The 27888-nt window shown below is 40.1% G+C and overlaps 1 protein-coding gene across 1 annotated transcript in view; it reads right to left on the bottom strand.

Annotated features, from left to right (window-relative positions):
- Positions 1-27888, bottom strand: part of gabbr2 (gamma-aminobutyric acid (GABA) B receptor, 2) — a gene marked incomplete at both ends in the record, with an annotated part of 156504 nt that overhangs the window by 92889 nt on the left and 35727 nt on the right. The window contains one exon of the mRNA XM_079231766.1: positions 18560-18697. Coding sequence (XP_079087892.1) covers positions 18560-18697 — 138 coding nt within the window. The remainder of the gene's footprint in view (positions 1-18559; positions 18698-27888) is intronic.

Below are 27888 nucleotides of genomic sequence, written 5' to 3'. Positions count from 1 at the left end.
CAACTCCGTCGCCTTCTTGCTTGTCAGAACACCTCTTTGCCATGCAAATTGCTTTGTCTTTTGACGCTCTTGCTCTTCTCAAGCATCCTCTTTGAGCAAAAGGCAAGTTTGGAGGGAGAAAAGAGGTATTTTCTCCACATTTCAAAATGTAGCCTGAGCCCATGCTGATAGGGGGATCGCTATGTGCTGTTGGATTTATGACTACAGGGTCAAAGGGTTTGGTTTTCCAATGGGGTTTTTTTGTGAGTACAGAGTGGACTGTGTTTAGCTGGAATGACTGCTCGAGTAGTTGTAGCTGGGAATAGAATTGACGGAACTGGATAGTTTTGATGACGAGTGCTTCCCAAGATTATTGATTGCTGTATGTTTCTGATATTGGATGTATGTGTAAGTAGGATTCCCTGTTATGTCAGCAGAACGGTGATGGTCTTTAGGAAGAACATCAGGCCATTTCACAGTAGAGAGAGTCTCAAAAAGGCTGATAAAGAACGTAGAAATAAAACTTTTTTTTTCTTGAAATTTGTTGAATGATTTGTGTCAAAAGGTTAGCAATTTATTGTAGGTGTCTTAAATAATCTGACACACATGCATGCATAAACAGATGAACATGTTTTGTCTCAAATTTTTCATTTACCTCCCAACTGCCATATTTTCCCTCCGTTTCTGGCTACATTTTTTCCCGTTTCCTCTCTCTCAGCTTAATTTCATCTCTTCATACTACTTTATTCTTACCCACCCACCTCCAACTGCCAACTTGCATCCTGTGTGGATGTGTGTGACCGATGGAGCTTTGAGCGGAGTGGGAGCAGCATTGACCTCCCTGGAGCGTGGCTGGAGGGTGGTTAGCACCTCCCCTCTGCTACACACGTTTACACAGCCAAAAAAGCTGGTGCCCAGGTTTCCCACTTGCCTGCGTTAACCCAGAAGGAACCCTAAGGTGAGGCTGACATAAAAAAAAAATATTTTGCAATGCAGGGACTACAGGGGCCACAAAAAGAAACTATCCAGAACCGAGAATCATTTCTCAAAGGTGTTACTACGGTCAGTCAACAGCAGTGGCGGGCCGTCAGAGCCTGCTAGGCCATCTCTGCTGGCCTAAACAGAATCACAAAGTTATAGGTATTTTATAATTACATTTTACATTTTTAAATTTATTTTAATTTTTAATTTATTTTTTATAATTAAAAGTTATAGCTATTTTATAATCTAATTGTTTTTCACAAATAGACTACATGCATTATCATTTTTTTATAATTATTATTTTCTCATTGACCAGCTCCTGTCTTGTCTGTTCCTCCTGCCTTGTCTGTCTGCTTCTGGCCAGCGAGTTTCTCTGCAGACTTTCCCTGTGGACACTGTACAACACTTGGACCTGCTGTCCTCCCAGCCCCGCAGCGCATCTCACCCGGCTTAGCCACCCGAGGTGCGATGGAAAGCAGGTCTGCGCTAGCTCGCTGTTAGCTGTTTGCGCCGCGCCGCGAACAGTTAGCGCCGCGAACAGTTAGGGCAGGTAGAAAATCCACGGCCCGCCACTGGTCAACAGGCTATAAAACAGTGAGTATAACCTGGAACAAAATAGCTTCAACTATTTATATGTAATGTTAAATGTTTAGCCCTAAGAAATTAGTAAAGCTGTACAAAGAGTGAAAGACCGACAAATGCGGGTCATATCAGGTTTATTTGACAATTAGCAATTTTTGTCAGGTATGAAAGAGGTCCCCTCTTTTGTATGTGACTTTTCAAAGCAGCAAATAAAGCTTCATAAAAGCCAGGTAATATGTGTATATAATTAGGGCTGCAACTAACGATTATTTTAATAATCGATTAATCGGTTGATTATTTTTTCGATTAATCGATGAATCGGATAAAAAAATGTTTTTATCAAAAAAGCGTTCATTTCCAACCCTTTATTCAAAAACAGAAGTGACAGTGCAAAACATCTTCAGAAAGTGCACAAACAGGTTGCTCCTTGAACATCCCTGAGCTGTTAATTAAAACAACAAAATGGACTAACACTAAAAACATACACATCTATGCTTTACATCTGCCAAATGTGAGCCCTTTTTACTGTAATTGATCCCTCCAGAGGCTGCCTTTACATACCCTGCTTTATCAATATGTATGAAATACTGAGACAGAGGGAAGCTGTACTGCTACATATAGAGCGTCCCCTTCTTTTAACTCTTTCATTCTGGGTCTCTTTTGACCACGACGTCACGTTTTTGGCTAAGCCCAACTACGTTCATTTTACTTTGAGTAAAAAAAAAAAAAACCTGCAGCCAGATCCGCCGGTGTGCCGGTTTAACGTTAACGAGTGACAGCGTGAACTGAACCAGACCGGGGGGTGACGGCATGTTTCATCACGTTACGTTTTTTTACAAGAAAGACTAAACTGTTAACGGAAAATAACGGAACTTTAACGACAATACACAACCCAAACACGTTAGCTAACGCGATAGCAAGCTGACTAGCTTCCATTAAAAACAAGTTTGAGGAACATGAAGACGCTGATTGGCCAAGACTCGACTTGTCAAAGATCTTCTATTTTTGAGAACATTACAACCTCAGCTTTTCTCGTGTCTCACTCCAATCTCAGAAACGCTGGCCGGCCAGTTGCTCTGCTCTGCTCTTTTTTTTCTTCTCCGCGACTTATTGCCCGGCGTAATAATCGCGCGACACAACGAATCGATAATGAAATTCGTTGCCAACACTTTTGATAATCGATTTTTATCGATTTCATCGATTCGTTGTTGCAGCCCTATATACAATGCAGATGCATCAGTAATACAGTGAAACAGCCTTGATTTTACAGACCACATTTGCTTAAAAATAAATTGACAGACTAAGCCAAAGCAACAACAAACAAGTTAAAACTAACTTACAGGAAAGTCACAGAACTATTCAGCTATTCAGGAGGTGGAATATATTGAAAGACATCCAACCTGGCATGTTCTTTGTAGCAGTGTCTGCAGTGTTCACTAAAGTAGTTTATATGAGGTCTACTATTGCTGTTAAGACATTCCAGGAGGAATAAAAAATGCACGATTCTTGATCAAATGAAAATCAAGATTTTTTTTTGGCAACTATTGAGACCACAATTCTCTGAGGTTTCCACTGTCAGACTGTGTGAGGTGAATACAGTCAAGTCATTCAACGCATAATAACATATCTGGTATAGCTAACATACATTTAAAGAAATGTTAGTGCTTGGTGCACGTTACAAAAGCTACAGGCTGGGTTTGAGTCTGCCTCCCACAGAACCGCGACCAACGATTGGGCACTCTTTGCTGCGACCCAGCGTGACCTCACAGATAGCTTTGTGGCTAATTTGATTGGTTGAGTGTAAGCAGAGTGGTCTGTCAGCCTTAAAGTGCATTTGTGGATGCCGCAGTAGGGACAAATTATAAGTACTCATTCTAAATATTCAACTCTATAAAAGATATGGCAGAATCTAAATGTGATTGTGTATGACTAAATCAAGATCATGATCTTTAAACAATTAATCATGCAGCCCTATCTGAACCATATACATTTATAGTGTTATGATAGTGGAAGGAAATGTGCATTTGTGCAAAGAAAAGCCTCCTGACCTTCTCTGACACTTTCACTGACTAATGAACAAACATATATAACAATAGATGTTAGATGTCGAGTGAAAATACACCCACACCATGACAAAGTCATATCAACATATCATGACAATAGCCAAAATCAACCAAAACATGGAGGTAATCAGGAAAATACCTTTCTTTCCCCACAATTGTTTTTTGGAAAAGACCTTCAGTGGAGCTATCAGCCACACAACTCTCTCTCTCTCTCAGCCTTTCGCTCTCTTTTCTATAAGCTGACCATGATTATAGTGCCATACAGTGCTCTGCTGCAAACGTGATGTGGTTGTCAATGCAGCCAGTTCCCACACTCAGCATGCTGGATAGATATCAGCGACTCATCTCCAAGACACAGGTTCCAAGGTCCTTCAATGTGAGACAAGCTATTAGGTCTCACACTATTTCTCTCTCTTTTTCTTTGTTTGTTTGCTCTCAGATGTCATTGCTTTAATGATACTTTGGTTTCCTCTATGGATGTAATTTCCTTTAATGTGGTTTTGTAGAGAGTATACAGGTGGATTTGGTCGCCTACATGCTGTCTGTATTAATGTCATATAACCATCTATCTAATATCATATAACATTAGAGTGCGTTATTCTGGCAATAAGTCATGTGGATAACCTGTAGCTTAAAGCTTATCTCATTTTATATTGTCTACTAGAATCACACTTAAATATTCCAATGTAGTCACATAAATGTTCTTCAGTTGTGCTTGTTACTTGCTTACTAGGTGGATGAGCGCCAACCTTCTAAAAGGTATCGTACCTCGTTCAACTGTTCAGTTGCCATAAGGAGAGGCCGTAGAGCAGAAGGCCCCTTGAGCTAGCTATCAGTCACTGTGGAATTAGAGAGTTTAGTGGAATAAATAACTGTACTGGGAGTGAGCCATGGTTTAGGCACTTATTGTGTGTGCAAATGATACTACCTAAATCATTGTATTATTCTCTGTCCTTTTTGCACTACTTGATAATCACTCTTAGACATAAAGCAGAAGAGACAAAGAAGTAGAGTAAAGAAGAAAACTGGAGCAAAGTCAGTATCCAACACAAGTAAATTAACCTTATCTGTAACAAGACAAGAGTCTACAGCAGTACAGCAATGGTGTTAGCTAAACGCTTACATATTCACACTGACAGTGCTAACATGACAACGTTGCGCTGGTTTTTGGAGATTATTGAGGGAATTTGGTAAAAAAAAAAGTAGTATTAGTAACATTTTTAAGTTTTACCTGATGATGAAGCTAGATGAAAAGTTAACACATATTACAGTAGAACTTAAGGGTGGCAGGATAATGAAAGTCCTTCCACTAGTTTTTGAGACAATTCACCCAGAACCACAAAAGTCAACGTCATTGTCATCAAAAATCATGAGGATACACTGTCTGGGAAAAAATGGTATTGGAACAAATCTTAACATAATTGTCTGTATCAATTCCATGACAATAGTTGTTAAGATATTTTGCAGACCGGCCAAACAACCACCAGACTTACAGACCAACATTGCTATAGAGCCAGGCTGCTAGCGTGGCTAATTATCAGGTCTCCAAAAATGTGTCACTGGACATATTTAAATGTATGTGTGTATAAGCATATGGTGTTTGTAACTGCTATGGGAAGCTGAAGTGGGAAGTTGCCCTAAACTATGTCAGTCCTACCTCAACACGACACAAGAACCACCGCACAGCAAAGACGTGGGTGTTAGTCTTAGAGCCCTGCAACTGAAGGAAAATTAATTACTAAGGGTCTGAGTCAATCAGCCATGGATTTTCAATTACTCTTCGAATGGTGGCCATGAAACAGCATCAGCTGTGAAATATGCAGTAGAGAGGTCTGAGAAAACAGGAACCGGCCTGGGGATTCATTTCAATGAACTGCCCTCAACACACATTGAATTTTTCAATGATGGCATCTGATAGCATCCGGCCCGTGCTGTGGAGGGCCACTCCATTGAGCGGAGAGAGAGAGAGAGAGAGAGAGAGAGAGAGAGAACTTGCCTTAGGGGGAAAGTCTGTCCAGATATACAGAAAAGCTCACTCCCTGTCTTTCATGGCCTCCCTCCATCTCACCTTAGCTCTCTTCTTTACTCACTGACTTTTCAATTTCCACAGACCTGCAGGGTTCAAAAGGCAAGCTCAAAGAGGACTGTACATTTTTAAATTTCCATCTCCTGGGTTGCGAGGGAGACATGGTCAGGGTTTGAGGTGGGCTGTCAGTCAGACAAGTAACATGAAAGACCCCTGAGCATGATGACACCCAAACCTTTGTTTTCTGCAGCGCAGTGTTACACTCAATAAGTGGAGGAATAGTGGAGAGCTTGAAATGAGTTATATACTGTATATTTAAACCTGTTCTTCTTCTGATCTTCTATTAATTCATCGGGTTTTAATATTTATTTATTTTTTTTCTAGAGGGAATAGTTCTTCAGCAAAATTAATTATAATACAATGCGTCGTACTAAATTGTATTAAAATAATGCTATCTCTCATTGTGTCTAAATGTGGCACTTGAAGTAGATCAGTATATGTATAAATTCAGTATGATTAAGTTGATGTTCTTGCACTTTGGTGTTGTACCAAGTACCACATGGTTTTTATGCATTTATTGTTAGTCACTTTGGATAAAAATGTAAGCTAAATAGATGTTATGTAATGTATTTATTTTAAAACAAATGAAATATGGTAACACACCAAACATTTAGCCACCGCTTTGCGTTTTCATTAGACATAATAAGATGTTTTTATTATTCTATCTGTCAAATTGTAAAGTATAAATAGCGAACGTTCAGTATCAGCGTTACAATAACCTCTCCTGCGATACAATATCTACTGGTAGCAACTAAAGCTTGAGAGATTTTGATGGTTCTGTCACCCATAACATTTGGTTAAGGTTGGGTTGAACAGTGACTTCAGCAAAACCATTTAACCAAATCATTTTATATTATTGTCATCTAATGTCTGTGGGATCCTTCAATCCATCTTCTGAATAAAAGCTGGTTTGACTGAGAATTAACCAGAAGAGTGGAGTTGTAACACAAACAATATCGGTTCTATATTGTATATTGTTCTTATACAACAACTACTTACATAGTCTTAGCCTCCATTTTTGTGAAAAACTTATTTGCTTTTGATTTTGGGAAACCGTTCTAATGATTGACACTGGGACTTAGGGAAGAATAGTGCAACATTATTCAGAGGATACAGCAGTATGTTAAAGAAACACACTGGTCAATAGATCATCTGTTTTTTCTGTGATGAACATGTCCTCCAGATTATAGCCCAAAGACAGCAGAGACGTATAGCTAAATACTGACAAGGAGAACTTTACCCCCATAATCTGCAAATCTCCGTTTAGAAAGGCAAACACGTGTGTTCAAGGGTTCACCGCTTACCTCATAATTATACCAATTAAGCAGATTACTCCCACTGTTCTCTGCCGGTGGGGGAAATGGAAGTAATGCCACAACAGAGCCTGAAATTAAAGTTTACCTCAGCTGGATAAACACCCGGTCCAAGTAAAATATCTAACCAGACCCCCTGCTCGCTCCCTCTCTCTCAGCCAAACGGATCAATGGAAGCAGGTTGGAGAGTTCAAGGAGCAGGGGGGTCGGTGTGGATGATGAGGGGGAGTCGTTCATAAAAACCAATCGATGGACAAAAAAAATATTTCACACTCAACAGTGAACTATTGTTGTATTTTGATAGCCCACTATGATTTCTCTCTGTCATGTTGTCCTTAGTAAGGCTCCCACACTTCCGTGTGCTATCACACTGGACCATACATCATCATCATTAGTAAACCATTTGTTTGAATTGGGCTTTCTTATTTTCATAACCCATAAAAGGCTTGACTCTGTGTGGTTCCTGTAGAGGGCCTTAATGACACCACAGAAAATGTCAAGATTATTATGGGCCAAGTAGTAAACCATGATAATGTGTGGTTGGCTCTGGATTTGTGTGTGTGTCTGAGTGTGTGTGTGTGTGTGTGTGTGTGTGTGTGTGTGTGTGTGTGTGTGTGTGTGTGTGTGTGTGTGTGTGTGTGTGTGTGTGTGTGTCTGAGTGTGTGTGTGGTCTGAGTGTGAAAAAAGAAGAAAGTGCCAGTGGTTACTTTCAATTATGTCCTTATTCATATTTAATGGTGTTTATTGGAGCTTAAGGTCAATGGTGGTGTGTTTATGTGCGTTTCCTAACACTGAGGGAGGCAGCTGGCGTCCCGCTGTTAAGTCTGTGCTGTCTCTTTAAAAATGCACTGCGTTCCACCACAGGGAGCGCTGACCCCCCTGGCCTTAACCTATTGAGCGGTAAATATCAGGTAACATGGCCAATGAAATCCCACATCTCACAAACTTCTTTCGCCTTCTCAACCTTCCAAAGTGATCCTTCAGATTAAGCACAACAGTATCTGCTTCATTTAATTAAATAAATCCATTTAGGATCACTGAAAATTTGGAGCAGTGTATTGATTTCTAGCTCAAAGCACGACGTATTTATCCTACTGTAAATTCAGATGAGTTAGCTGTGATGAATCTTGTTTCAACATGAAGATTTATCAATCAAAACAGGAAGCGGATTGAAAGGGTGTATGAAGGGAATTTGATACTGTATTAGCATTTAGGAAGATAAACAATTCATGGATTGTTTTTTTTCTTTACTGTGAAGGAATATCATGACATACAGGTAAGTATGTCATGCCTGATTTCATACAAGTAAGACATGAAAGCGCTGTCGTCAGTTTAAGTAAAAAAGCAAGTGCTGGGGTTCAGTAAATACCAAAGAGACTTTGAACTGTCAATGATGTAATACCTCTCAACTGTAGGAGAAGGTTTAACAATTGGATTTCAATGAAGAATAGAAGCAGTCAATATGCAGCATAAAAAAACATCTGAGAGTACAATGTAAATATTTGTTTTAAAGTAGGATGATGCACAATTGTTTCTGATCAACTCAATAACTGATGTATTCGACCTGTCAGGTGTAGGAAGTAATCTGTAGATGTCTCAAGGAAGGAGAGAGCTATCACTCATATAATTTAGAGCGCACTTGAAATTATGTCGTATTACAAATATAGTTGAATGCATGTAAGGGATAAAATACAACTCTTTCTCAAACACAAAAGGGAATCTGCCATTGTTTCATAATAGCTCACAACAGCACATTTTATCCATTAAAAGCTGAAGTGAATTCTAATATGGACAAGAAATGCAGTAGTTGAAAAGAGGTCAGTATGACGAGAAACAGTTCTGATGCATTTGGATGTAGGAATACCCAGCACTCCACAAGTCAAACACAAACTCGCTTTCAGTGCCACAAGGGTATTTATAAATTTAAAGGTTGGTACAAGTGAGAATGCATCTCCAGTACCTCAGTGTGCGTGCGAGTGTGTGTTGTTGCACAAGGAGATCCGACCATATGCACACTCTGTGGGGTCGGTCCTCACGAACATTCTGCCGCTCTTTCACCCTTTTTCTTCTGCCAACCTATGGAGCTCAGTGAACGTCAGATAAGTGAATGTATACCTGGGTGTGTGTGCGTGTGAGCGTGTGTGTGTGTGTGTGTGTGTGTGTGTGTGTGTGTGTTTCAGATGCTTCATCTTTTGCGTGGATCAGTGCAAGTGAAAAGTCTCTGGGCATCTTCATGGGTCTATCTGCAGGCAAATATGTATGACTGTGTGTGTATACCTATACTTCATATGATGTATGTGTACGTATCATTGTGTGTGTGTGTGTGTGTGTGTGTGTGTGTGTGTGTGTGTGTGTGTGTGTGTGTGTATGTGCGCGTGTGTGTGTTCTTGTGTGAGTAAGACAGAAAGGTTCAAGGGCAGACACATTCCACTCTGTACTAACGAGCTAGCTGTGCTGCTCTGTCTGCTTTGTCTCTCAGGCCCTCCTGCTTGCAAACCACTAAAAGGTTTGAATTAAAATTTTAAACAGAGCTGTGCTGTGCTGCCTGCATCTCAGGACATTTATATATAAAACACACTTCACCAACTGTGAGTCATATACCTTTTGTGCTGTGTTTAAAGTCGGAAACCCTTGCTGTGTCCTGAAAGCTGAAAAAAACTGTCAACAATTGGTTTCCTCTCAGTTATGGAACTACCTTTTAACACAAACTCATCATACAGGATTGTTTGGACATACCGCAAGTTATTCTATCGTGTCGTGTAGTTCCACAGCATCAATTTTGTGGCTGTTTCAGTGGAAACACACTAGATGTACTATTCAGGGACCATACTGTCAAGCAACATGTTTGTAGTAGAGTCCTAGAGATGTTCCGTTTAATAATACACAAGATAAGCAGCTGCGGTGATGCAAATATTCTCAACCATTACGAGTCAAAAAAAGCCCCACTCTGCTAAATGTGTTATTTTTTCAATGACAGATTTAATGTATACTGTAAACATTCTGTACACTTTATTACCTAATTTGAAGGAACGCAATATAAGGAATTGGCCTGCTGTGCAATGATACCAGTTAGAAACCATGAAAAATCTTAAAGGTTTCCATTTGACAACAACAATTTCCATATTACACGTAGAAACTGCGCAGTCATTTTGAATATGCACATCATGATACCAATTTAAATGTAAATGTGCGGCTGCAGCCAAAAAACAAAGATAAATCTTTTGACAAATGTCACACCATAAACATATCATAATGCAGCAGAAAGCATGGTATGACTATTCATGAAAACTGTTTCCAAACCATGTATTTCTGCTCTCCGAAACAACTACAACCCCCATCTCTGCCAGCATAATTAGAATATGGGACTTTCTCGTGCCAAATACTTCACCACGTCTTCACCAATTATAGCAATTTCTGCTTTGTGTGCCTAAGGGTTTCTGAGGCCCTTTGAAAAGGAAAACCCCTTTTGTTAAGTAGAGGGTTAGAAAGAAAAGAAGAGCGAGCAAAAGATTTGACATGGAGTGAGAGAAACATGTCAATGTTAGTGTAAGCCTACAACAGCCGGCATGCACATTTCTGCTCCTGCATCTGTGCATGTATGGGCATGTTCATTTATCCATCTGAACAATTGTTTGCCTGTTGGAGTCTGAGTCTGAGTGGCACAGCTGTTCAAAGAGGACACCAAATGGGAGTGGGATTTGTGATTTGAGAGGAGAGAAGCTGTTTGCATACTGTTCACCATCTCTCAAAAGAAAAAAAAAGGAAAAAGAAGGAAATCACCTCAAATTTACCCACCGGCCACAATATAGAGAGGAAAAAAAGCAGGGTAGAATGGAGCGAACACGCAAGCCAAAGTGTTGAATTCTGAATTTTTTGTTTGTTTGTCTGTTCACAAAAACAAAAACATGTAATGTGGACAATACCAGATTTCAGTGTGAATACTTTTAATGGCCTTGAACCAACCTGCATGCACAAAAGTCAACGTTTAAGGCTTAATTTCTAAACTGATTCAGAGTAAAATAGTCGATGAAGCATGGTAGTAGTCGTTGTTTCTGCCTTACAATGTGTTTGCAGGTCATGAAAGTTAATTAGTTTTAGTCGCCTAAATATATCTTCTCAGCATTGGATTTACTTATTTCCACCCTCTCGTGTCACTTCTGGTTGCAAAAAAACAAGATGGCGACGGCCAAAAACCAAGATGGCAATGGTCAAAATGACAAACTCAAGTATTCAAAATGGCAGGCCACAAAACAGTGAGGACTACGTCTACACACGGAGGAACAGATCGTAGTCCTAAATGCACAAAGGATGTTTTTGACTGCAGTGTTAACGTAGCCTTAGTCTTCAGAGACTGATGTTGCCTGAAGCTAGAAAGACATTATCATTTATCAGCACTTCTTGTAGCCGTATAGTAAAAAGAAATAAGTATTGAATGACTGCACCAATAGGGAATGAAAATATAGCATTGAGCTCAGTATCAACCTCAAGGAGGCTTAACGCTTCCGCATTCTGATGCCTCGATAAAGCCAGAGGAGATTGTGTGGGAGGAAAGAGAGATAGAAAAGAGTGACAAAGAGGAAAATGAATTTAATCAAGTAAGGAGGTGGAGAGAGTGTTCAAGCCTTTCTGCCTGGATCGGGTGTTTGTGTTACACTTTGATAAGTTTTAAGATGAAAGCAATTTGATCAAATAAACAGTTTAGGCAGTGTAGTTAGAATAATTAAGGTAAAACAGCCATCAGGTGCACAGATGAGCACCATTTTTCTGTACTGCGCTACATTTTGCAGTAAATACATTTAAAAGTAACATTTTGGAATTGCTATGAACGATAGAAAATGTTCTTTTCTCATGTTAAATCATAGTTCTCTAGCGCTTTAATAGCGTGTGTTTATGCGTAAGTGTGTGTAGGATTTGTATTATATCGGCCGATCTACTGTGGAAATCAAGTTATTGTATTACTGTATATGTATAATGTACAGCAGGGAAGGAGGGTGGAAAGCACTCTAATGATCTCAAGAGTCTCTCTCTCTTTCCATTTCCTCTCTCTCACTCACTAAGTCGGTCCTCATCTTCCATCTCTCTCTTCTTTTTCTCTCTCTGAACGGCAGTTGATGTTTCAGATATTAGTGAGCTGTGTCAGACAGTTAAACTGCCCTTTATTGATCGTCTAAGCTTCATTCTTTCCAAGCAGCCGTTATGGTTTTAATGGCTTGTAATGGAGTCGAGCCCTCTTTGATGTCCGATTGCTCGTAGAGTCCGCCTTTGTTTTTTTATATTGTTTCAAAGAATCCTCCTAATGCTGGTCTCAGAGAAGCACAACACAAATTATATATATAAAAAAGCATATGGCTCCAAGTTACACTTTTGTAAAAAAAAAAAGTTCTTCTCTTCTTTACATTCAAGCATACTTTTTTTTCTCTGTTATTTGGTGTCTAAAGTGAGATGTGACTATGATCAGAGTGGAGCTCCTTCATGTGCACATTTTTTATGCATCTCATACATCCTGGAGCTGTGTGGGGGAACACTGGTCTGACTTTCCCAATCACTCATAGCCGCCTCCTCCTATTCCTTAAATCATGTCTGTTTTAACTCGTCTTTTCCTCCTCTGTTTCTTTTTTTCTATCTACATTATGCCTCCAAATCATTTATTTTGTCCTGGTTCTTTACACGTTTTCTCTTTATAGGATGTTCTTATTTAAAGCTTTATTTTTATCTTGAAACTTAAAAGTTGTATATACGCCCAGCTAGCTCTTCAAAGTGCTATGGACTCCATGACCTAAATAAGGAATATCAAAGCCTGGAAACCCCAAAAGAGAAGAGAGAGAAATGGGAAAAGAACCAGGATTTGGGGGTCACAAAAAAACAGTTTTCACAAGATGGGTGTGTACGGTAAAGTCCCTGTGCGAATCATCAAAAACAAGCTTGAACTATTAATGTGTATAGCTTGTTTATTGTTGCTGGCAGGTCCTGCACCATCATTAGTGCCGTGAGTATGACGCACTTATTTTCTTTTCTTTTTTCCTCCTTCAGAAAAATACTGGGTAAAGTGATAGTACTTGAATGCAAGGGTGAAATCCAGCATGCATTCATCTTGTATTCCTTTTGAATATGTCTCATAGACCTTGGTGTCAAAGAGATGTGTCAGTGGTAAAAACGAAAGAATGAGAAACTGCTTCAACTTGTTGTCCTATTTCCTTTTGAAGAACTAAAAAAAAAGATGTTTTTTCAGAGCTCTTGTTCTTATGACTGCCTATGAACTAGCACCAACAAGTTGCAACCGGCTTGCATTCGACAAATGTTGCTAATAAGCTAATTACTATGTTTCCTGTCAAATGGCGCGCAATTGGCACTGCAAATAGGTACGACATTGTGCATGCGCACCGATTTACAGTACATGCTGTTGCCTTCTGCAGTGGCATTCACAACTAAAAAAGTATGATTAATGCACAGCATATAATTAATATTCTAGTTCTGCCTCATTTTGCCTTCAGTGATAAAAGAGAAAAATTGTAATAGACTCAATGAGAAATGATTGTCTTTAAGAGAAAGTCTTCATATTTGTACGTCTGTGCAGCAGGCTCATTTGTCATTTAGCGTTGCTTCAAATATCAACATTTGCCTAGTTTCACTTCATTAGCAGTATGTCCTATACAAAGGATGTTGAGAATAAGCATCTCAATCCAGTTTGTGAAACAACATTAATCCAGAGTTGGACAGCTTTAGGTATAGTGAGGGACGCTACTTCCTGCTTCCCCTGGGTCCTGAATAGAAGCTTAGAGCCAGGATGAAAATCCGGCCTAATTGCCTTTCTTAAGCATCCTGTATTTTAGAAAGAGAGAGAGAGACACACAGACAGACAGACAGACAGACAGACAGAAATCCATCCATCGGGCTTTGCTGGGTAATAACATAAGTACACATACAACCAAACATGAATATTATGGTTTGGGGAAGTCTCCTAACCTTAAGAGGATAGTTTATATAACTTGTAGTTGCCCACGGAGAAAAAAACAGCACAGAGCACAAACAGGTGAACCTTAACTTTACTCATAATGTTGATAAATGATGATCTGTTGTGACGCTCACACACACGTCCTTACACTCTGAGATTTTAGCTTAAACTTTGAAAGTCATGAAATATTGATAGGGTACACAGGAGGATTTGACGTAAGTGAGGCAGAATACTGCAGAGCTCGGCATCACATGTTTTATTGAAGCATCCAGTGTAGCACTCTGTAGAAGAGTGAGAGAAAGAAAATTGTAGAAAAATAGAAGGCCCTGAAGAGTTGGTGGAGGCTTCAAAAAAGGAGAACGCCGCACGTCAAGGAGGCTGGGATACAACTGTGCTGTGCCTAAATTGTTTGGTTTAATGAAGCATTGACAATCAATACAGAAAGTGCCGAAGAAAAATGGGCTTCATATACAGGTAAATATTAGCTCTATGTCCACGTCTTGACAACAATACCCTGAGAGGGCACATCCACATTTTCTTCCCTCTATATATTGACTTCATTATTCAGTTTTCCTAAAAGATAAATGATTCAGAGGTTTTGAAAGCTCTACATTGAGGTACAGGACACCTCTACATATTTAAACTCTGACACATAAGTAAACAGAGGATGCTGATTTTTTTGTCAAAATAAAGTCTTTGAAAGTCATCTTCACTCATTTTTCCATTTAAACTCAAAAGTGAAAGATAAATATTTGCCTCCTTTCTGTACTGTTCTAACTGCGAGGAAAACATATTGAAACCTGCCTCTTACAAAGTGTCTACAAATAAGCAATTTTGTAGAAATAACACTCTTGTGTTCTTCTCAAGAGGCAACATGATCGGGAAGCATAATGTTTCATTACACACTCAACATAGCTGAAAAAGGACAGCCATGTTAGGTCTAACTCGGGTGAGTGAGAGGGGGCTAGCAACTGGCAGGAGGGGGGTTGTGGCTATTTCTTAGCACTAAATGAGCCATTTAAGGGGAAAAGACCCCACCGCTGTGGAGAAAAAAGGACCTCTCGTAAGTTAAGAAATAAAAGTAAAGTGAGTGAAGCATGTTGACTGGGCACAGATATTTGTGCCAAAAAAGTATTTAAAAAGCTCGCCAAATGCTTTCTGGAATTGTATAATATCATGTTGAGGAGAACACAAGATTAATCACAGACCAAGATGGCAGCCAAGAGGATGGCTTCAACACTCATTGTCTTGCGGAAATAAAACCACAGCAATCAGTGGCATTTGTGACTGATGGCAGCTCACAAACACAGCTGTGTCCTGCCCCATTTCTTTGAATTTCAATGTTACGCTATTACAGTGTGTGTCCCTGTGTATCTATTCCTCCATCCTTCCCTCAATGCGCTCCTCGCCATCTGTCCAATGGCCCTGGTAGCATTCTTATCCACCATTTTAATTTGCTTGGGCAGTCATTTTAGCACACAAACCGCAATGTATTACAGAATGTGACTGTAAGTACAGAGCAAAGCAGAGCTGCTCAGGGAAGGAGGTTGACAAACGAGCCACTTAAAGAGCATCACAAGACATGAGTCAGAATCAGAAAGTGTCACAAACAGATCCATCCGTAGGTACACAGAGCCTAACAATTTGCTGCTGTTAAATGAAGCTTGTCAAGTACTGTGCATGTTGCATGCATTGTGCATGTTGCATGCATTGTGCTGCGTCAGACTGATATCAGCCTGATGAAACCTGGTAAATGTTCGTCTAATTCTGATCTGATGCAGCTGATTTAAAATGTTTTCGTATATTTTGATATTATGCTATGAGTTATGAGCATTTATGATGGACAGCATGTCATATATTGAAGGGAGGTTGGCTTGAAGATTCCCATTGGTGGAACACCACTACAAGATGGCCTTGCCTTTTGCCCCTAATAATGGAGGTTTCAGGATACATTCCTTTTAGGACACTTTTCATCCTGCTGCACTGGATACTGGCTTTCAGTACAAACATATTGGCTCCGATACTACCCTTCTAAAACCTGTTCTGTTTTAAGTACAAGTGAGTGCATAGAGAGTAAAGAACAGGTATGCAATGGGAGTTTATTTTCGTGGAGCCTTTCAACGCTGACTTCATTAAGCATCAGCACTGATTGAAAGCAATTTTCTTTTATGGGCGTATGATTAAGCTTTTTCCAGGAGTGGTTGTCCTCTCAGCTATCTCTACTGTAAATAGTATCAGGGAGCTCCTTGTTTTGATGTGGAAATGATGAGCTTGTTAAACCTGGCCCATAAAATCACCATAGAAAATGCTCTATTTCGCTCCATACCAACTCAAGTCTTGCATATGGGGTGCCAGGGCTGGGTACTAAATAGACAGAGTGACAGAATTCAAAGATTTAAAAACAGATTATCACTGATGTGGCACACTAAATGTTGCAGGTTGCAGGATCAAAACCTCCAATTATTTGTTCCATTTTTTTTATTTGGTTTGGTTGTCTCTTCTCATGCCCTTCCTCTCAGTCCAGCTCTTCATTTCCTCCATCAGACAAATGCATTATTTTAGCAGGAGCAAAGTCTCACTTTTTGTCTGTCTCACACAAGATATAATCGAACACAGGTTTAATAGGAACTCATGAAAGTCAATGGGCTAAGAGATGAGGCAGAGAGGCTCAGGCCAAGAATCTAGCTGGCAGGTGCAAGGACCCGCCGATAAGTACATGATAGCTAAACACACAGGTGCCAACTTACTACGCATTTATGCTCCATAGAACAACCAATAGCTATCTGGTGTGTTGTTTACATCCACTGCTGTGTCTTTCTAAAGCTCTCCCAGTGCACATTATGTGCACTGGGAGAGCTTGGTGAGTCATACTCTGATGAAAATGTTGCTCATGTTTGCAAGGACATTTTGCATTACAGACAAAACAGTAACCTAACCCCACACCTGATATATCACAACACACATGCACATATTAACACTCAATTGTTTGTAGACAAATGCACACACACGTAACGGTAGACAATTAGGTTTAATATGATACCACAAATACGTAGCTATGTGATAGACACCTGTTTCAAAATTATTAAATGAATCAACTTTGTGCTGGACAGTTAACTGAATAAATATCTTTAGATTGCTCTTGCAACTACATGCTTGTTGGTCTGAAACAAAAAAGTTTAGTTAATTTTGGCAACAACCATGTCCCTGGCCTCTGACTACAAGTGTCATCTCCTTACAACGAGTACATTCCTGTGTTTTCTAAGCCATTCCCTGACATGTTTACCCTCAATCACTTGCTGACAGGTATTCAGACAGTGCTAGAATGTGTATTTAGGATTGGTCTGCCTGTGTACTAATAGTGAAATGAGCCTTGTTGGTAAAGTGCTCTGGGGAACACATTGTACCAGGCAGAGTGTTCTGTAGAGCAGAAGATTGCTAGTGCACTTCTCCCAGGTAATCACTGACGAACAAGCCAATAAATAGAGAGAAGAGCCTCCACACGAACAAATACACACACTTGCACACCACCCACACAGACAAATACCTGAGAGCACTTAAAGATCAACAGTGGCTTGAACCCTTCTTTCTCGACAGAGATCATTACCACTGAAAGGACGTGAACACAGAAACAAAAAAAACGACTCCTCCTTTCATTCACTCATCCTGACAATCGTATCACTTCTGAGTGACCCTGACAAGACGGGCGAGCAGAAAGGAACATGAAAAGCAGCAGATTCAGTAATTGCAAGTGTGTGAAGAAATACGCCAGGTAATGTGACATTCAGTTTAAAATGCTGCCTCTTGAATTTTGCTATCTCTTCCGAGCCCAAGCTTCAGTCACTTCTTATCTGTGTCCGATAACCTGTGTAGGGTTCGCAGCAAATGAAATGTATTCGTTGGAAAGAAGTATTTCCCCTCTTTGGTACTGCAGAACAGTACACAGTCTAAGTTAAAGGAACTCTGAGCAATAACTCAGGGGGTCAAAAGTTTACAGTGTTTGCCTACAGTGAGCAATTATAAAGCTCTACTAATTTAATGGCAGCAAAATGGCATCCATTTAGCAAGCAAGAATATAATTGAGTGGTAAAATCTATTATATGAATGTCTAGAAGGTAATTAACATCGACTGGTTGTAAAACTTTGATTAGCTCAACACCCCAAAAACATATTTTCTGCTAGATCATGTGAGACAGCGTTTCACTGTGATGAGAAGCCTTTATAATTTGAGAATGTGTTTTCCTTCATATACAAGTCCAACTGCATGTCGGAAGATGAGCTTGATTTTTCAACAACGGACTTCTCGTGCTACAATGGGTTTAAGCCATTTTGACTCTGCGTCTGATCATAAAATGAGGGAGGATTCTACGGATTAGAACAACGGCAATTAGACATTCACCCTGGCAAGGTTAATGACGGATTAAGCCATGAGTTGGGACCCCTTTGAAATCTCAGGAATTGCACACTTGAGGCACAAGATTTTTTGGAAACTCAATTAAGTAGCAAATTCAGGTGTTCTGATAGTAACGCAGAAACCAGAACACTGTATATACCACATGCACGCATACGCGCCAATGCATGAGAACATGCACAGTCCAAATCCTACCTGCACCAGATTCCAGCCCTCCAGGGACTCTGCGATGATGGAGGTCACAGAGGGGCAGACACCTCCGAAGATCATCAGGTGTTTGGGACCGTAGCATATGGCATCAAAGAAGGCCCTCAGCCCCTTGGCGTTGTCACACTACAGACACAGTGAGGTGGTGAAGGGGGGAGCGGAGATTCAGGGGGAAAGAGGTAGACAGAGAGACACAAGAGACATTTTAATTAGTATATTGTAAAACACAGGAAAAAGTAAATACAAAATAAAATAAAAAATGTTTGTTCTACTTTGCAAATTGTATCTCAATCCCAAAACTAAACATACCAACAAATGTCAGGCTCCCACACTATCATCATTCAAACAAGCCCTCAAAACACACCTCTCAAACCCCTGCACCCTACCCTCCACTACATGACTCATTCCGTTGCAGCTTCTCCAGTTTACCAAAAATGTTCTGTTCATTTGTGTTGTTTGCTCCTTTGGTCTTTCTATTCATTTATTTTTCTGTTTGTCTCTGTCTTATGTAAAGCGTCTTTGAGTATTCAAAAAAGCGCTATAAAAACTTAAAGTATTATTATTATTATTATTATTATTATTATTATTATTAAATGTAATTTAAAGACCACTCATATATATTTTCTGTTGTTTTTTTGTCAATAGAATAAGTACAAAATTATTCAAAGAAGTAGCGTGATACTAAATACCGCATCGCAATACCTTGTGATAGATGAACCACAAACACAGTGGAATCACTGGTGTCAGTTTATTGTAATGTATACCGTTCATGAGAAACAATGTGACATTCAAATAACATTTGCATGATTATAGTGCTGTGGCATATACCAACATACAGTACATGCAGCCGTGTGTGTGTGTGTGTGTGTGTGTGTGTGTGTGTGTGTGAGTGTGAGTGTGTGTGTGTGTGGAGACCATCATGTAAAACGATGCATCTCACAAGCTGCGTGAGCTCGGATCCAGTGCTGCAGAACGCAGCCATTTCACATCACTATAGCAACCGGAAGAGAGTGCAAAAGGGAGAGAGAGCGCAATGAAAGAAGAAGAGAAGAAGAAAAAAACAGTGTAGGTTCCTATTGATTGCTACATGAGCTGGCTAACAGGTTTTGTTGCGATTCCCTGATTTCCACAGTTTGTAATGCTGTTCCCATCAGCAGTAAACACTCCCCCCTCCGAACTTTATTATTGCCACTCAATTCAGGATATGTTCCTGCGTGTGGCTGGCAGATAGATGGACTGACTGACTGAATGGCAGATGCTGTGTGCGTGTGTGTGCGCCTTCTGACACACTCCATCTCATCTGAAGAGTTATTTGACCTTGTTAGCCATCAGTCGGCAACTGGATGAGATTTTCCACTGAACAACAGCACAGCCGGCCCTCCACAGCGCCGATTGAAAAAATCAAAATCAAATGTGGAGGAATGAGACTCCGAACCAGACATGTAGGATTTACTGTAGGTTGTGATCTGTTGGTAACTTCATTAGGAGCATGGCAGGTATCACACTGCTGCGGCCTTGACACATCTTTTCATCTTGTGTTCTTCTCTTGTTATGTCCACTGTTTTGAAGGATTGAGGAGGAGGATTGTCTCGGAGCCCTAAATTGAGGAAGAGGACATCGGCAACCTTGCAAGTCACACTTTGAGCCGCTACAGCGATCTTTCTGCATCTCACTCAACCCTCCACAGTTCGAGTCATCAGACTCCCTTTGTGTGAATTCCTTTCAATGTTTTAAGTAGGAGAACAGGTACAATCAAGGCTTTCCCCAGTGCATGTACTTTCATGCTGATAGAGAACAATGTATGCTGCAATGTCAGTCAAAATTAGACGAGATAGTGGATATGCCTCAGGTGAAATGATAGAGAGAGACTGCGATGAGACACAGTGGGGATTCGTTATCCTGGCCACACGGCTAAATAAAACAGCAGGCTATTAAAGAAGATATATAATGTGCATACTCTTATCATTCATTTCTCTCCAGCTGGTCGTAACGAGGAGGTTTGTAGGAATTTGACTCTCAGTTGTTTCCCATGGAACAGAAAAGAAATGTGGGCAACTAAACTTGTCAACGTAAGTACAAAAGAGCTTGGTAATATTGCGGATTTAAGCTGATTTATTCAATAGAGTGTAATAAATCATGTATATGTGTAAGTGTAGATGGTAATGAATGGTTGTGTTCCTCACTCCCTCTTATCACATCTAAGTGTTTTACAGCATGTGTAACCAGGGTGGGTCAGATACAGTAACAAGCTACAACAAATCATTATTTTCATTAACCATCACAATGTCCGCAAGCCCAAGGCAAAATCTTCAGATTGTTTCTTTTGTCCAACCAACAGTCTGAACCCTGAACACCCTCAGTGTACTATGAAATGGACAAAAGAAAAGCAGCAAATGTATTACTCCATTATTAAGGAACTGGAACTAAACAATGTGGTATTTTTGTTTGATAAATTACTTATAAAAAACAATGAATAGTTTCAGTAACTAATTGCTTAAGCTCTAATCATATGTGTAACTTTCTCACATATATGGAATCGTTCATCTGAAGGGACTGTACGTAATGGAAAATCAACTAAACGAGCTCCTCCCGCTCTTTCATGGCGGCATGGATTCAGAACGGAAAAGTGAGAAAGCAAAGCAGCTTCAAGTAAAGCTAAAAATAAAAGAAAAAAGCAATCTTGTTCCTTTTTTCTCTCTTTCTCTGTTCATCTCCCCTGCTTCATTCATCTTCTCCCACTTTTGCCGGGCCCACATGCACAAAATCTGTTGCAACTGCTCACAGAGCCTTGACCGGTGTGTTGTCATGCCAACAGTGTGACTATTCACACTTTGTGCGCTAGTTGAGGGAGGAGGAGGCCGCGTGCAGGGCCGGTGTAGCGATGGTTATATTTAGCCTCTCATTAGGTAGCACGACCACTCAGACATTAATCAATACTTATTCAGCTATGGAATCACTGTAAAGTGTGATGCCGGACAGACAAAGCAAGACAGATGGGCGAGAGGCAACAGGATATAATGGGACAAAAAGAGTAAAGAGGCATGAGGGTCGCGAAGACGATGGTGGGAGGAAGGGGCAGAAACAAGCAGTTGAAAGACTGGAGTGAAGATGTATTATCCTGACATTAAGTGTGCACTAATAAAGCCAAGCCAACCAGTGTTTTGGACCTGTCCTCCATTATGACACAACAATGGAGTAACTCCTGACTGAGATCGGTTCAGTGGCTCTCCGTGATGATCAGTAGCTGCACGGTGTGCCCTGCAGATTTGCCTTCAGGCCATCAAATATGGAAAATCTATTTTAATATAAAAATCTAAGGCTATCTTTCATCGATTATAATTGGAATCTTAACCCGTTAAGCTCTATGGCATTTTTTAGGATTTAGCTCGAAATAGCATACCCAAACTAAAAAGGGTGTATCTCTGCTACCACAAGGGCTATTTGAATAATTTTGGTGTTATAATAAAGGCAACAACATCAATATATTTGTTCATGATTATTGTAATGTTTTACACAGTTTAACTAAAATATCTAAAAAAGGACCTATATAGGTTAATTCGGGTTAAGATCTTTTGTCACTATGAATAGAAGGAGAAGTAAATGAGTCTCTCAGTACTGATACCTTTATGCCAAGTCACAGGGAGGTTGGTACAGCCTGTATCTTACATCCCAATTTGCTTCAAGAAATATGTTCGAAACAAGGTAGAAAAGGGAGACAAATATAACTATCCTGAAAAACACAAGGAACAAGGAACTGGTAGATTGAGGAAAGCATAGCAGCACTCGACTCCCAAGTTGAGCAGCAAGAAATACTACAGCATTTTATTTCCCTCTTCTCCAGTCTGAAATCTAATTCCTGGCATTTGGAGGCCATTTGGAGCAGATCGATGGGGTTAACACCCGTAGTAATCTGTTTGACCGCTTTGGATGACAGCCAAGGAAGGTGTGTGTGTGTGTGTGTGTGTGTGTGTGTGTGTGTGTGTGTGTGTGTGTGTGTGTGTGTGTGTGTGTGTGTGTGTGTGTGTGTCTGTGTGTGAGAGAGGTATAAAGCCGTTTCTAATGTTGGGAATCCGTAAACAGAAAATGTACTTTTTGGGTGACCACAGCATGATATCTTGCAGCTCTTATGCACAATGGAAACTAAATCGAGTTTTATTGGAGATACTTGTTACAGTATTCAGCCTGCAGTGCAGTGAGTTTGCACCACCCAAACCATTTAGAGACTACAACCAATGGTACAGCTGGCCAAGGAGGAGTTTATTTAAAATGCCCCTCAATCCATTGTCTCCATTACATTTCCTTCACTCTGACCTTTAGACAAAATTGCTGAAATTCATCCCTATTGATGTATCATTGTATAATGACATTAGCCTACTGTAATTGTGCTGCTGATAAATCACACTCAATTAGGCAAAATGTGAGGAAACAGCTGCCTGGGAATTATCTCATGTTGGATTGTAATAATATGCATCTATTACATATATTTTTATTCAAAATGCTGTAAGGTCTTGGCAAACAGCACATCTTTAAAGGTCAGCATGCATCAATGCTGCTATTCCGAAAATAACTTTAAACATTCCAGCAATAATAAGTCACTTCAGAGGATTAGTTTTCTCAAGTTTAACCGCTAGAGTAGATAAAAAATGTTCTTCCATCAGTTATGCCTTTATATATTACGCTCATTTGAATGAACATGAAACAATGCAGTACTTTACATAATGAGAAATTATACTTAAAACAATCAAAAAACTAAAATCATATTTCTTGGGACAATCTTTTTTTTAGGCTTACCAATTACTCAAAACCAAACACAAGTTGATAGTTAACTAATATTTTAATAATATTTACATGTATCACAAGTCTATCCATCACAAGGTAATGTGGGTTTCTGAACCCAAATTTTCCATTCTAACCAGCACTACATGTAGAACAACATGTAGAGCCCACCAGAGTGCGTCTGTGTGTGTGTTTGAGCGTGTACATGTGTGTGATGTGGTGACAAGAACAAAAGCAGATCAGAACACCAGGCTGACGCTAACCATGATGAAATGCCTTGTTAGCGCTCCAAACACAGGCAGCTGCACCTGTCCCTCGTCTAATGGCAAATTACTGCACCCAAATCAGCAACCTGAGGCTCAATGCTGCACTCAAGCACACACATACATGCACGTGTACTCAAATACATATGAGAGAGAGAGAGAGAGAACAGAGAGAGGGGGAGAGAAGAGTCTGATCTGATGTCAGAAGCAATCTGCTCTTCACACTGTATTATTAGTATTATTAATATTATTATTTTTATTATTATTATTGTTCGTGACAAGACCAACAGTACAGGTAATTACTGAAGACAAAATCCACACGAATCCCAACACAGGAAATATTATCACAGGTTAAGATTGGATGTGTACATGTTGTTGCCTCATCTATTAAGAAAATGTGTCGTCATTCACCCACAGTTGTATACTGTGTGTGTAAAATAGAGCTGTATATGTGGACATGATGTGTGCGTTCACAACGTAACTTCTGTTCATCCAATTAACAGAATGTATCGCAAGCGACTTCCATCCTTGGCTTCATTTGTTTTAGAATGTGTTTTCCGTCGTTAGTCAGTAAATCCTACTTGTAATGCTTCACTAAGGAGAAATGCATAGCAATAATGCCATCTTGGAAACCCTAAAACACCTTGAACAAAGTAAGAGGGACGTTTGACACCCCGGAGACACCACACACGCACGCACGCACACATGCACGCACGCACACAGTCGAGAAAAAGGTTTATTCTCGTACTTGTTGTCTATAATGCATAACTCTCCATAACTTTCCCATAAAAGTAAACAACGCTAAATAAAAAAATACAGCTATACTTGGACATTGGATAAAAGGAGCTCCAAATATTTGTCAGCGTAAACCCTGTCATTTGTACCCACTGCAATTCTGTGATTTACATCTTTGCACTGTCAACAGAAACATACAGCACTATCACTGCTGACGCCCCCAACATCCATCCTGCTCCCATGCTGTATATATTTTTAAATCGCATCCTGATGTTTTGAACATCCATGCAGCAGCAGTGCAGAAGATGCAAAAAGCTGGTCTCCTCTATCAGCTACGTCTGCCTCCTGCGTGCACTCCTCATTGAATTACTTCCACATCTCCCAGCCAGGAGAGGAAATGTGAGCCAGGCTGAATCCAGCATTTGCTGAAACATATGCTTGGCATTATGAAGCCCTATAGAGTTAGCAGGGTGCAGCCGATAGGTCAGATCTAAAGGAGATTATCTATTTCCCCATGCACAAACCCTGCTAATCCTCTAAACTCTGGCATGGCTATCAATGCCAACTGCTGTCGAAGTAGGAAGAACAAGTGGAGGCTGTTGTGTATGAGGATCAGTCTGCAACAGTTTAGCAAAGTTGCACTGTTCCATATTAAATGATTATCCCAATCGTATATCAATAGCAATTTTATTTAAAAAAAGACCTCCGTTGAGTTCATTGAGGTCATTCATCTCAATTCAGGTCAACACTCCCCACTGTTAACGTCCCTACCCAGATAACATCTTCAAGAAGCTAGAGCTGTTAGTGCCCCATCAATGAGGCACTAGGTCAGGGGTTCTCAACCCCTAACCAAAATAATTTAATACACAGCGTTGTGCCATCAGTGTCTGATTTAATATAAAATATATAAAATTCAGTTTATTACACTTATATTTTATTGAATATTTATTACATAACTATTTAAAAAGAGTTATTTAATGGATGCTAATTTTAAATAGATTTTTTAAATCTTACGTACCCCCTGGAGTGCCTTCACGTACCCCCAGGGGTACACGTACCGCCATTTGAGAACCACTGCCTGAGGCAATTGAGAGGTTTATTGGGGTGTAACATGTCAACCAATTTGCCTTTCTCTTTCTAAATAATCAGGAAGACGTGGCTGGCAGGTAATTCAAAGACTTAAAGAATAAACGTTTTTAAAAAAAGCCATAGCCAAAGCGTTAAGTGAGATACTTGGAAAAGAGAAAAAAAAGGGAGATAAAGGAAGGAAGAAGAGGTGAGGAGGAAGCAAACAGTAAGGCTCCGTGTGGTAACATTTAGACAGCGGCCCTGGTAGTATACGAGGAGAGTACACATTGATTGAGAGAGAGTGGATGATTTAAAATTGAGAGCAGGTTGGAGTGATGGATTTTTTTTCTTTTTTCTTAAATCTGTTTTCTTCACATTGCATGCATGCAACAGAGAAAAAATATTGAGGAACTTGTCTGGGGAGAGACTGGCCTTTTAAAATCCACTGCAACAGACTGACTGAGTTGCTCAAGTTGATGGCTGTTTGCCCTCCATCCCTTCGTCTCTCTCCCTGCAGTCTGGCTCTTGTCATTGCACTCAATCTATCCCTCGCCTTCTCGAGAGCTCAGATGGCCACCAGGATAACCACAATGGCATGTTGGAAGCCTCTCTGGTGGTGACAAGTCTCTTTCTCTCTTTTTCCTTTTCTCTCTCTTCCGCACACACAAGTCTCCTCCATATCATGTTTACTCTCAAACACACACTGGATAAACTATCATCCTTCAGCAAATGAATGCCAAAACACAATCATAAACAAATACACACAAATCAGCACACTCACGAATCCGAGATAAGCTCAAATTGGCCAGTGGTGCTAAAATCACAATGAACACATTGCACCTTTATTAGCAATCTGTGCTGTGCAGGAAGCAGACGCTGTGTTAAGCCTATTACAGGTTGTTGTGCTTTCGACAAGGCCTGACAACAGCTGGAACATGTTGCGCTAACATGAGTGGGACAGACCAAAGTGTAATCCCACTGAAAAGAGCCAACTAGTCCCTGAGGACACAGTGGACAGATAGAAGGAGAGAGGAGAGGAGAATGGTCTCTGACGTGATGTAATCAATTTACTAGTTTTCTAGTAGGGTAAATGGTTTCCTTTTGAGATTTGCATGGATTGGCTTTATAAGTAACCCGACAAGTTGCAATTTCGTTATGTGTGACTGTCATATTCATCCCGTCAATGTCATGTTCAACTCTGAAGCCAGAGTTTCTAAACGCAGTAAACATTTGTCATGATGGTCGCAGAAATACCATGACATAAGCTCTGATTGGTGCGGCTGCTTTTTGCAAGGCGAGCGGCATTGCTCTATAGATAGCAATGTGTATCTGTTGTACAGTCGGTCCACCACTTTGAGCCAGACTGAATAAATCTTAGCTAGCACATAATTTGAGCAGATATATGAGATCGTGCATCTTAATGACTTTGGAGAACCCCTGACTTTTTCCTCAGCACAGTTTGTGATTGATGTTTGAAATGTCTCATCAACTACTGGATTGATTGCCATAAACTTTGTTGAGACATTAATGTCTCCCTTAGGATAAATAGATGTTTACTCTGGTGATCAATTGATTTTTCAGCTAGCTGGACCATCAGGTTAAATATATATCTGCATTTGTGACCAAATGACTGCAAAACTAATGGAAGCTGCCTCAGCATGCTAACACGCTATATCAAGGTAATGAGGATGATACTCAGAACCGCTAAACATCAGCAGGTTTGCAATGCCATTGTGAGCATGGTGGTATGCTAAAGTCAGTTTGGTGGTATATAAATGCCCACAGCTACTGCAGAGAGAAATTATGCTAGCAATTCAGTCTTCTTGATTTGGGGAGTCATGGTATCTCTTGCTGCTACAAAATTCATCATGGTTAAGTTTGACTGGAAGCATTTCTCGTACGTTTTTTCCCGTCTGTTTCATCAATGACAGTGCAACCCCAAATGAACTCGCCGTAAAAAAGTACTTGTTAGATTATGTTTGAGTTTTCTCCAACTGAAGCAGCCAATAAACTATAAAATAATAATGGAGCACATAAAATCCCTCATATGTTTCCTGTCAATTATGGATATAAAAGCTTTATGGACAACAACTGTGAGAGGGTTTTTAACCCTATCCATCTCGTCTATCTTTTTCCCCTCTTTATGAAAACTCATCCAGCATCAATATATAAGTCCTGCTGGATATCTCTGACCTTTGTTTTTCACATTTAAAAATACCTGCCTCCACTTATAAGTCCTCTCCAGTCTGTTTACCTCATAGTATGCTGCCTGCAAGAGTGGAGACCATCAGTCATGTACAGGTTTTGATGAAAGAGAGCTGGAAGAACCATTTATATTACAGTTGAAACATATACAAACTAGACCATGGTGGGCTGCAGCATCTCAGTAGCCCAATAGAGCATGGGCTGAATGGCATGGGATGATGATTGCAGGAGCTTGGTGTGTGTGAGTATATGCTTGGTACTGCTCGCTGT

This window comes from Taurulus bubalis (assembly GCF_910589615.1).
Source record: "Taurulus bubalis genome assembly, chromosome: 16".
Lineage (NCBI taxonomy): Eukaryota > Metazoa > Chordata > Actinopteri > Perciformes > Cottidae > Taurulus > Taurulus bubalis.
This window is presented reverse-complemented; position numbering and strand designations above follow the sequence as displayed.